General features: G+C 40.9%; 1 protein-coding gene across 4 annotated transcripts in view; it reads left to right on the forward strand.

The window, feature by feature from the left end:
- Positions 1-3,813: 3,813 nt before the first annotated feature.
- The window catches only part of TAOK3 (TAO kinase 3), a gene marked incomplete at its 5' end in the record, with an annotated part of 51,210 nt that continues 42,393 nt past the window's right edge, over positions 3,814-12,630 (forward strand). For all 4 annotated transcript variants that reach the window (XM_082007840.1, XM_082007839.1, XM_082007841.1 and 1 more), the window contains 5 exons: positions 3,814-3,933; positions 8,088-8,159; positions 9,195-9,296; positions 9,772-9,817; positions 10,798-10,894. In XM_082007840.1, the coding sequence (XP_081863966.1) occupies positions 3,814-3,933; positions 8,088-8,159; positions 9,195-9,296; positions 9,772-9,817; positions 10,798-10,894 (437 nt within the window). The remainder of the gene's footprint in view (positions 3,934-8,087; positions 8,160-9,194; positions 9,297-9,771; positions 9,818-10,797; positions 10,895-12,630) is intronic.

Here is a 12,630-nt window from a genome sequence, read left to right on the forward strand (position 1 = left end):
GGGCAGCCCACATTTCCCATAAAGAACGGAATTTTAAAGTAACCAGTGATTTTGCTTTGCTCTGTGACATTACTGGGAAACGGAGACGTTGCCATGTAGATGAGTCCAACGTAACACTGGTTTCCCGACTGTAGCTGGAATAGTCGTAGGCCTTTAACAAACTGTCTTCTTTCTGTTTGTTATAATAATATGTTCTGTAATCTTCATTAGAGATTTTTTTTCTTAGACAATCTTTCAAATATTTTTCTTAGTATTATTTCTGATGCTGAATTTACTCTCAAGAATTCACCCTACCTTTCTAGCACCTTACAGCGTTTCAGAAATAGGGCACAAGCGGTTTGTCCTCCACGGCAGGGATTAGGGATTTTCACTAGTAAGTGTTGATTGAGAGTTTTGATTTCTAGGTAGACGGTTTTGCAGCACCTCCAAATGGCCTTAGCTGAACAAAATGCTGATCTTGCAAACTCTGAAAATCTTGAGTCACGTGTCATTTCCGTAAGTCACTGCCAGTATGATTAATGCTGTTTTCATTTGAGGTCTTCAGAACATGCAGAATCTCAAATGCTGCTTTAGGTGTGCTTTTTGAAGGATGAAGAATAGCAATCTGACTTCTAGTAGAAATTGTTTCTTGATGCATTAATAAAGTAGTTTGGTAACTGAAACAACTTGCTTAAATTGACCATACCTTGAACTTGAGGTTTTTCTGCTAATAGCATTCGACTCTGATAAGGCTCTGCCATTGTTTAAACCATCTTTATTTCAGTCTCCACACGTCTAGGAGAGAGTTGTAATATTAAGAATTTGTGACCTCGGCCAGCTTACCTCAGTGATGTGATTTTGTATCTTTTCCGTCTTGCGCTGTCCCACGCCTAAATTGCAAATCCAGCACTGTAGGGTTCTCTCTGCAGGGACTATGGCAAGGCGTGGAGCTGTTGGTGATCGTGTTCAAATCAACAGGACTCAAGTTACTCTTGATACACTTTCCATCCCAATTTTTTCCGATAATCATTAAAGGAAAATAATAGTCCTGCTGAAAGATTACTTACTGTATGCCCTCACTATATGTGTCTGTCCCAGCTGGAGAATGACATTATTACTTAGAGCTTAACTTGAAGTATTGACATTTAGTTTTCCATTTTAAATACTAATTTATCCGTGAATATTAGAGCTGCACAGACTTTGCTTATGGCAGAGAAGTTCATTTGACTAGAGATGAATAAATTGTTTTCTTCATCAGTTTGTTTTTATTGTTTTAAAGCCAAATGGATTTTTCTCTTGGCTGAAGAATGCCAGACCTGAAATACTGCATTCTTTGCTGCTGTCTGCAGGCATGTAGTAAATATAGCACCTTTGGGTGAGGCCAATCAGCTGAGAAATGAATAATCATTTCATTCATCTGGCTTTTGTCATGAGTTTATACTTGAGATTTTTTTTTTTTTAAGCATTGCAGTTTAACAGCTCAATAGCATTGCCCTGTGTTGAGAACAGCAGACAAAAATATAATTTTTTTGGTAATGTTAGCTGACAGCAGGAAGACTTCTGCTCATATGCGTTTTCCTAATAAATGAGAAGATGAGTTAGCTTGTTTGTCATTAATTCAAATGTATATTAATTCAGATTTTTGCCAATATAACTATTGCAGTATGCTTTACTTGTGAAGCATTTTTCCCGTGGACGTGGCTACATGATAAGCTTTGCTGCAAGGGCAAGCTAATTCCAAGCTCTCGATGTGTGTGACTCCACGAGAGGAGGGATGGCTGTGGCTGTTTGGGTGTGTTGCTACACCAGTAGGAATGAGTGACTGCAGTGACTTGCATCCTTTACTGTGAGCCATCCAGACCTGATTTCAGCTGATGGGTCTAACTGGTTGCCCTCCTTTTTCATCTTTTCATTGCTCACTCTCTCCCTGGTGGAATCCAACAATGTTTGTCTTTTATTAATGCCTAGGACTTTCTTTGAAGTCTTGTATGTCATCAGGTACAACACACTGAGCTAAAACAGACTCAGCTTTGTAAGCTTTGCCCTTTTTATAGGCAATCTAAAAAATGTAGTCTGAGAGCAAACTTCCATGCTCCTCCTATGTCCCAGCAAACTTAAGAGTCTTTATAAAAAGTCAAAGAACTTGGCATTTAACCTCTCTTCCTGGTTTCCTCTCTTATAATGATATATAGCAAGCCCAAGGGCTATAGAACACAGGAGGTGCGTCTCTTCACCTAAAGAGACACCATTAGCATTCACAGCCAGTACTCCTTCTAGCTGCGCTTTCAAATGGTGCCTTGATAAGTCGGTGGTCTTTTCTAGATGTAGTGTTTTTGTGTATTAGAATAAAGTATAAAACTTAAAATACTTTTCCTAAATACTGATATTTGTTTGCCTTTGCAGGATAAGAGAGCGCATGGTCTGGGGGGACGAGAGCACAGGACAATGCTGCTGAAAGGAATCTGAGCCACAGAGCATGCTTTGTGCCACAGTTACCCAGGTACGCTCCAGCAGAGTACTTCGTGCACCGGTAATGAACCACAGTTTGTTGTGCTTGTTGCTCCATTACTTATCATCCTGAGCCAAGGAGACTGTCTCAGCCCCAGACCAAAATTATGCTCTGCTTTCATCCTTCCATCTGGATGGCACTGGCAGTCTGAAACCTTCTAAAGCCTTTTATGTGTGTTTTAATTTTATCTGATTGCTAAATTTCAGCTGGTCTCTCTTGAAATGTTAAATTGGTTTATGTCATGAGGCAGGCTGAACATTTTAATGTAAGTTTTCAGAAGTCTTTTATGCACAGAGAAGACGTGGTCTCAATAAAGGAGGTGCTGAACTACATATCTGGAAACAGTTTTGAGACTTGCTTCAGACTGTTCTTGGAAACTACTCCAGTTGATTCACCTGCAGATAATCTGCTGGGTTTCAGAAGTCAAAAGCAGTGGGGCAGAGGCATCTGTCACTGCTTTGCACACCAGTCTAATGAGCCAATGCAGATTTTTCAGGATGTTTTGATAGGAAATGTGAAATTTTCTGATGCTGCTTTTTTTTCTCCCAGAAATAAAATTTTTGGGATGAGTATCTAAAACCTTCATTTCAGTGCAGCTCAGTTCTGTGCTGTCTAATTATATGCTTATGCTAAAGAAAGATGTTAAGGAGGTAAAGATCTGCCTTACAAGATGGAATCTAGGATTTTTGAAAACCAATTCTGTGACCTGGGAGCCATCGCAATCCAGTAGCACTCGCTGTCTTACAACACTGACTAAATAAATAAATAAATTTAAAAAAATCATATGATTGTGAAATGCTTCTGTGGAATAGAAGCTAACTTTTCTACTAGCACCAGCTGGCAAGTGGGAGTAGAGAAACAAAGCAAACAAACAGCAGAGAAGAGTAGGAGGAACAACGGTGATAGTCTAAAACCTGACACATTAGGAGACCAGCATGAAGAATAACAAACTCATTATCACAGGATGTTTTGCATAGCAACAGGACTCTTGTCTTCAAGTGGACTTTAGTGTAACTGCAGCGCTCGCTTCCTGTGTGAGATAAAAAACTGTTGTACTCTGAATGCATTTTCATCTCTATAATCTAAATTGGACTAATAATTAAAAAGAATTAGCTGAAGGAAACGATAGTGAAGTCTATTGCTCCTGAAATTGTTTCCTCTTATTTTGCTGTCAGAGAAGCGAGAACAGAAATACGAGCAAAGGAAACAGATTAAAGATGAACTTTCTCCCCAGGTGCTGAATGCTGTCTACAAACTACTTTGTCGATGAAGGAAGAAATTGATTGGGAATTAAAAGTGCGAACTAGTTCGTAATACCATTCAACATGCGCAAAGGGGTGCCAAAGGACCCAGAAATAGCTGACCTGTTCTACAAAGATGATCCTGAAGAAATATTTGTGGGTTTACATGAAATTGGACATGGAAGTTTTGGAGCAGTTTACTTTGTAAGTATAGTTCTTTACCTCCTTTTTGGAAAATTGAACCATTTTAAGTGTCATTTTAGAGATTTTCAGCACTTGTAAAAGTGAGTGTTCTTTGAGCCCGCAGTGCTTTGTGTATATTAGCTTTCTTGTAACACATCTCAAAATAAGTGTTTCCAGAGCCTTCCTGAGCTCTGCTGTTACAGCTGTATTTGTAGTAGCAGTCAGCTATAGTCTTAGAGTGCCCAGCCATTCGGGGTAAGTATGTAGTACCTTGTACTGTCTGATGCTGAAAGTTGAATTTGAACGGCTGGAAATTAATTTGCCAAACTGGAATTTCAAGATACTCTACTTGGTACTCATATGCTTGTAAGTCATTGCGAATTAATAGATCAAGTAAATTAATGATTCAGAATGCATTTGGAGTTGAAAGCTACTTTGTTAGTGAATTGGTATTGTGGCTGCTTGGGTAAAGGTACTGTGGAAGTCGCTTCAAATCGCATTCAGGCTTTTGAATGTTTTCTCTGCTGCTCTGACAATTTAGGAGTTAAAAGATATCTTTGAAATATCATTTTGTTTTGCCACTCTCCTTGTCCCTATGTTTATCTCATAACACACTATCTTCAATAGCAAATGCTCACATGGCAAAGGTAAAGAGAGAGTCTTGAGAGGAATGGGAATTCAAGCAGGGAGGATGTATTGCATTAATTGATAGAGTCAAGAGAATTTAACCTGGAAAATGAGAAGAACAGTGTTTATTAGAACCACTATCAAACAAAGCCAAATCCAAAATACTGGATTTGGAAATAATTATAATCCAGTCCCTATCAGTGAAACTAGGACGGAATTCACTGTGAAAAAAATCAGGCAAAGACAAATTAAAACTGCTTGGTAGCATGGCCTGCCACTCCAGAAGATCAAGTTCGCTAGAACTGAGGCTTCTGAATATCAGACACTATAGCATTTAGGTAAGTACCTTTATACCTGTAACTCCAGGATCTGGCACTAGCTAGCACAGATATTTGCAAGCGCTCCGATTCACTGTTTGTAGTTGAGTACAGTGATGGAGGTGTTGGTGGAACTGTTGTTACGACAGGAGAGGAGCCTGATATTTTGTGTCAGATAGGCACTGCATGTATGTTTTGAGGGATAACAATATAATTCCTCAATGTGTAATATGGTAGTAATGATGCAGGGGGGTCCTGCCATGGGGATTGTCAACGCTGGGACACGCACTTTTAGACGCTGGGGTGAGTGACAGGTTGGTGAAAGTACCCTGTTAAATGTACTCCCTGTGCAAGTGGATGAGGCTGTAAAACTTGGAATCCATGATGGTCCACTCCGTAAGAAGAGCAGGTGTTTTTTTAGATGGGAATAGGGAGGTCCTGGCCAGTGTATTTCAAAACCAACGGGAAAGGATGCGTGGTATGCTTTAGGGCAACGATGAAGTAGTGAAGGTGCCAGCTTTATTATTCAGCTCTGGTGTTCAGAAGTTCCTCATACTTCAGGGAAAGAGGGTGAGGAGTGTTAGAGATCTAATCTACCGACCAGGCTTCCAGCTGAGATGTCACTGTGGTTAGGCACAAGACTTGCGATTCCCTGACGCTTCTCTTCCTCCTTTCCCTGGATGCCTTATTTAAGTAGTGTGTGCACTTGACAAACGTTGGAGAGTTTAGCCAGGCTGCAGCTCCTTGCGGTATCCGAGCAGCAGCTGCGTCCTCCAGGCTTGCTGGTGATTGCAGTCATGCCTGTAGTAATACTGCTGTAGTAATACTACTGTAGTAACTAGATGCATCACCACTTTTCCGTGATACATCCACACTTCTCTGCCGCTGTTTGAAACATAAGCTTTCCTTTCCGTTACGTGAAGGACTTGGCATCCAATAAACTGTTCTTCGGAGTCTCTGCCCTGCCTGTGTACCTAAGTCACAAGCAGGAACTCGCCTGTTTGCAGTTTTTGTACACAGTAGCCCAGGGTCCCTCCACTTGCCCAAGGGAGGCTCTAGCTGTACCCTGCTTTGTGTGGGTGCTGCTAGAGCTTTTCTGTACTGTGCAGGGGATGCTGTGCATCTTTTGTTTTGGTTTTCCTCCTTTTTAAAAGCTTTTGTAGCCTGTCTTACATCTTGATTCTTACGGATCTTAGGGTAGGAAAGGGGCCAAGGATAAGATCTTGGATTGTCATCACAAGATTCCAGGGATACTGACATGCTTGGTATAAAAAAGAATAGGTCAAAAAACCTTTGAAGGACGGGGCTTTCTAAATATTCTGTAAGAATGGGGAAGGGGCTTCAGATACATAAAAAGGGGCCGGGCATGGATTGTTGTGCTGTTGCTGCATCTCCTTGACTTTTATTTAAATTGGTATTGACACTACTACAAACAGCAAATCTGTGTCTTGTCACTGTTGTTAGAGTGGATTAATATGATTATTCTTTTAATAATTTATGATTACAAACTCTAATTGAAGTCCAACTTTTGCAAGATGTTTTGTTTTCCAGTATGTTATTGCCAAGGTTTGGCAAGACAATCTGAAACTTCTTTTCTTGCTTGAAAGAAATGGTATTTCATATATCACAAGGCTAAGAAAAAATACGTCACTTCTCACAAGGTTTCAAAGTTGATGCTAGCTGGACTTGAAATCAGCTAAGTTGATATCACACTTAACTTCAGGAGAATAGTTTTCGTCAAAAATAACCTACGTTTTTTCCAGATCTCTAATACGGATCTGTGATAAAGCAGATGAGGGCAGTGTAAAGGACGTTTCTGCAAGCAAAATGTGCTTGTGTTCAGCCAAGCTGTTGACTATAGATCTACAAGTCTACACAGCCGAAACCACTTCAGCAGGTGGATATTTGTTAAGTGTGCTTATAGAGCCCTTTAGGTTATTTCAGCCGGGAGCATCCCAAGCACGTGGTACAGCAAGAACTTCACCCACGACTCTGAGAACGTGGCAGTGCACCGTTCGGCAAAAAATCATGGCTGAAATGAGAGATACCATCTTCATGTGAAGATACTTGGAGTTAATGTAACGGACAGAAATACCTGGAAATTTGTTTAAACACCAGCAGTTACTCATCTGTTTGAGTGAAATACTCTTGATCTGTTATCTGCTGAATCAGAATGATGAGTGGTTAGGAAGGGTTTTGCCTGTCCAAGAGTTGTTTGTTTTCAGCTTTCTCTAACTCGCTGGAGAAGGAGCGTGTGCTGTGAAGAGTCTAAATGTGTCAACTCCTTCAGTAATTCCTGTGCTCTGTTGGTTCACCTGATGCCATTTTTCTTTGAAGTCACTGTATGCATCATGAAATGTCTTTCATTAATACATTACTTGAAAGTACAGCATTCATCCTCTCAAGAAGTTGAAAGAAGGATTTGCCACATTTAGCTTCTAATGTGGCGTGCTAAGCTTTTAACTGTCATTAATTTTTTTGTCACAAAAATGGCAAATGGTTGGAGGTACTGGGATTTCAACAACTCTTAAGACTAAAACCTTCAAGGCTTCTGTCCTTAACATGCAGAAATGAGGTCAGTGCCAATCCAGACAAGTAGAGCTCTTTCTAAAACTGAGTTTTCAGCCTCTGGGCACCATCCCTGTGTCATACAGTCTGTAGAAAAGTAGAAGTTTGACTGAGTAATATCCATTGTATAACTGATCTAGTGCAGTGAAAGGAAGGTTGCTTTTTAAAATTGAGATAACTTCCAGAACGAAACGTCGTCTTGAAACTGGAAATTGAAATAGCTGTTTGAAAATTCCCATGTTGTATGGGTGTTTTGGATGAGATTATAGAGATTTTGATCAACAACTCTTTGTTTCTTTGGAATACATTTTTCCAAAGGTTTATCTAAAACTGTTTTTACTGCAATTCCAACAAAACTCTATTTTGCATGTTTTACATAGGTGCAATGTTGGGCTTTGGTTTGCATATCAATAGGGGAGGTAGCAAGTGCAGTAAGGGCTGAGGGAGGAACAGTGGATATGGACAGATAGATGAAGTCAGGAAAAAGTGTCATAATAGTTGCCTGGTAAATTGCATGACAAGGAAGATGTCTCTGAAGTGTAGGAGCTTGCCAGGATGCGATATAGAAGAAAAAAGTCTGTATTTGCCAAAAGCACAGCTTGCTCCATGGGGAGGGAAAAAACCTGAAACTGTTTTCAATCTATTTCTTTCTTGCTACTCCAGGCTACAAATTCCCACACTAATGAGGTGGTGGCAGTCAAGAAAATGTCCTATAGTGGAAAGCAAACCAATGAGGTAAGATGAATAAAGCTAATTCTGCGTGCAGAAGCCGTTGCAACCATAATGTAAATCTGAACAGTGAAAACAGCTGCATATTTCATTTGACACTAGCAGACCAGCTTTTTAATGCGGTAGCTGTTGCTTGCTTCCATAGGAAGCATGGAGGTTTGTGGAGGGAAAATGAATTTATGCAAATTTTGACAAATAGTTCAGTTTAAGGAAGTGAATGGGAATTCAGAATGCTTGTAGGGGTGATTATTTCAATAATAAGGACATTAAGAGTACATCGGCTACTGGAGCCATAACCACAACTCTTTGAGGTGTCAACTGAACTGTGTAGCTGACTTGAAGCACTTTTCAGGATCTATAATCTAAAATTACACAGGCCTTCTATTCAGAATATCAGCCTCACTTCAATTCTTGCTTGTTATTTGCTCCTCTTATTTCTTTGTGTCCTGATGCTTTCTACGTGGATTGACTCTGTTCACGTGGATTGACTCTGTTCACGTGGATTGACTCTGTTCACATGGATTGCTGGGCTGATACGCAGTAAAGAATGTGTTAGGAGCGAACAGGGATGTTTTAAACTCCATTTTTCCTTGCTTACCTGTTGGTTTCGCACATCTGCTGGAGTCTTCCAAATGTCAGGTGCCTTGTGACAGCTAGCTGCTATCACCTGTAGCATGTACTGTAGGTCGTGGTGTCTGTTTTGGGGCAGGTAGGTTTGTTACTAAGTTTGAGACCACTGGACGGTTCAAGAAGCAAAGTAGTAGCGATGCTTTAAGTAAAATATATCGCAGATAAAATGAGGAAAAAAAATATTGCAGTCCTCAAGCTATTTAAATATGTCTTCAGGAGGTCTTAATGCAGTAGAGATCCAGGCAACTTCAGTTGTGTGCTGTTGTGCTTTTGCAACTATGACTTACCATCTTCACATCGTAAAATAGTTTTATGGTTGCTTGTCAGACTGTACTACAGTGTGTGGTGCATAAGAGTATCTAGGGGATTAAGCAGAGAAATGTATTTATACTTTTTTGCTTTTTTTATTAGAAATGGCAGGATATCATCAAAGAAGTCAAGTTTCTACAACAGCTGAAGCACCCAAACACCATAGAGTATAAGGGCTGTTACCTGAAAGAGCATACGGCGTGGGTAAGTGATGTGACGTTCAGGGGTCTTCACGAGCAGAAAATGTATGGTACAGCAATCAAATATTCGGTACATGCAGTGTCTTTACGTGCAGCAGTGTTCATCCCATGCTGCCTCTAGTCCCTTTCATCTGAAGAAGCTTCCAGGTAGTTTAAAGGGAATAGATATTTAGGGTACTGGAACAAGTCCCTGCTTCTCTGAGGCAGGCTTCTGTGTTCATGCAGATTAAACAATTATTGTGGAACATTCCCTACAATATCTCCCCACAAACTTTGCGGTGCCTAAACCTTCTTTACAACGGTGAAAGATATCTTGATGTTACTTGAGTGTTTGGAGCATTTTGTTTTGTTCATTATTGTATTTCTTGCAACTTAAGGTTTTATTTGCTTCTACTCTTTCTCAGCCATTCAAGTAGTAACTGTTTGGGGGGGAGTGTCTACCCTGTTATTTAAAAGCATGTTTTTTTTTTTTCTTACAGTTGGTTATGGAGTACTGTCTAGGATCAGCTTCCGATTTGCTAGAGGGTAAGTTTTATATAGTCTTTGACTTTCTTTTTGCTAGTGCACCTTCTGAGTATAGTGGGAGGCTGTTTTCTCACAAACTGGTATTTTGCAAATGGTAGAGGCAGTCTGTCTATACCACTCCATTCTGTAGCTAGAATGCTTGTGTTTGTGATACCAAGGGTAAGCTGAGATTTTCCCAGGAGGCCAGTGCTACGTATAGTTGGCACACAAATTTATACGTTGTAAAACAAAGGTATAAACCTGTGTAGCTATGTTCCTATAATTTGTGCCTTCTTGATGACTGAAGCAGTCTGCCCATTTTCTGAATATCCGTAATAAAAACCTGCAGAGATAACCTTTGTCCTTGTCTTGCAATTTGTAGGAATAATCACAGATGGTTTTATAGAACAAGAGACTGGTGACCTCAAAACTAGAAGAACACCTACAGAGGAATAGGGAATCTAAGCCAAAGTTTGCAAAAACTAGTACTCTTTGTGGGCCGTATCTTTTGTATCCAAGATATGGTTGGCCAAAGGCACATGCTGGTCATATGTAGGGAGATACGGAAGGTGCTTTGGGGCATCTCTTTGTAGCTGGTATTCCTCACTTTCCTGATTTTTTTTTTTTGTCTTCTGGGGGGGGAAAAAAAAGTGGCAAGTTTTCCTTGCTAAGGACCAAATGAGTATTTAAATTACGTTTGGCAAGCTGCACTCAGGTGTATCTCCTGGTGTTAACAGTTAACTGTTGGCCCTAACAGGAATGTGAAGAAAAATGTGGTTTCCTATGGTGTGAAATACATGCACGGGCTGTGCACAGACTCAGAGCTGCTAATGGCCGTCAGGCCATAGGAGACTAATACAGTGAGGATGATGTTCACCTCATAGCTGGCAAAATTGGTGGGGTTCCTTCTCTTTCAACACGCTTTTTCAGGAAAAGCTCACGCTTACCTTCTTGCTTTTTTTTTTTTTCCTTGATTTTTATTTTATTTTCCCCCCCTGTAGTTCACAAGAAACCACTTCAAGAAGTGGAGATTGCTGCCATCACCCACGGTGCCTTGCAGGGGCTGGCCTACCTGCACTCTCACTGTAAGATCCATAGGTAAGGCTAGAGCTCCTTGCTGCTTAGATGTCCTTCCATCTCCTGCTCTCTGGGATCCGAAAAGGCTTCGCTGCGTTTACGCAACTTCGGTAAAGGTTATCCTACCAACATTTTCTCTAACGGACTTGTCAGCACCCTCCTGATGCCAGGGTGGGTGTATCAGTAAAAGTGGTGGGCTGTTGAGTACCTTTTTTAAAAGTAGTTTAGTGTGGCTGTATTCAGTGCTGAATTCTCTTCCACGTTAGCGATTTTTCTCCGTGGACCTTGGTAACAAAGAATACACCTGAATGGCTGACTGGCAGGAAAATATCACCCTAAATTTGCCAAATAAAGTGGAGTGATAGAGCTAGACTATTTTTAAGACTAGACATTTTGAGAATTTTTTGCATATGAGTAAGTAAAACTTTATGCTTTCAGAAATCAGTCAGTTAAGTGTAAGTCAATGGTAAAACTACCTTAGGAGGAATCGGAGCATGCTGGCAGGGGAGGATTTTATGACAGGCTGCTCGTGGATGCCGGCTCCTAGATCTGTCTTTCATTATGTGCTATTTTTCAGGAGTTTGGATTTTTTTGACTCATTTGTCAACAATGTCGCATGTTCTCATTTTATGGAGGTTTTCTTTGGGGTACTACTGATATGTCAGGGACTTGTGAAATGGGTGAGAACTAGATTAGGGTGATGTGAGTAGGGAGTCATCGGAACGAGGCAACCTGAAGCTAATTTATGGGGCTGAAAGCTTCTTTGTAGCCTGTGAACAAGCTCGGGACAGAAAGTTGATATATCTGAGACTGAGACAGTGAGGGATTTTTAGAGAGACAGGAATTATTTGTCCCTTGTTAGAATAACTATTTGGGGCATTCTACACATGGTTATTAAATCACATTTAAGTGAAATATTAATTTAAACATGAATGCCAATTTATGAAATTGAAATAAGATGAATTTTGATCAGCCCTTGGCATATGTGCCCTTATTTGAGCATAAAAATACCTGTTTTGAAATATTTTACATGCTTTCAAAGTACATTGAATTCTTACTTACGGTAAATGATTCCCTTTATGGGCATTATTGAGAATTAGTTTTTCATGATACTCATTAGACCTTTCTAACATAAAAAGTTACCTTACTGTTGCAGTTTGCGGAGAGTGGCCGTAAGTTCCTGCTAGAAGTACCACGCAGGTCTTTCGACCTAGCAGGTTTTCTTCCAAGGGGAGAAAGTTCTGAGATGGGAAGGCAAGTTTTCGTTCTCAGAAAAGAGGACCATCGGGAGGCTTCTAGTTTTCTGATAGATGTCGTGTCTTGGAGAGGTGAAAAAGTGCCATTTCCCAGCTTCGTCGCTCAGCGATGAGGAGTGCTGTGCGGACGGGCACAGCTACAGGGATGCTGCGCACCTGGAGGAAAACCCCGTGCTCGCCTCTGCCGCAGGTTCCAGCAGCACTGGGAAAAGTAAAGCAACCGCCGAGTGAGAAGGGACCAAAGCTGGCAGCTGGGGCTTCCCTGCCCCACAGCAAGGGAGGCGAGGCGAGCGTGACCTAGAATGGAGGGACACCTTGTGGAGATGCAGGAACAAAGCAAGTCTCTAGTCGCGCCTCCCCGAGCGCTTCTGCTACCAGTTAGCTCTAATGTCAAGGAGGAGATTATTTTCTGTTTAATTGTAGGCACAAGGCAAGCCTAAGTTAGCAGGTATGCTCGCCGATACCTAACGTGGCCGCCGAGTCCTCTGTTGATTGTTGGAC

This window comes from Phaethon aethereus (genome assembly GCF_964289735.1).
Source record: "Phaethon aethereus genome assembly, chromosome: 17".
Classification (NCBI taxonomy): Eukaryota; Metazoa; Chordata; class Aves; order Phaethontiformes; family Phaethontidae; genus Phaethon; species Phaethon aethereus.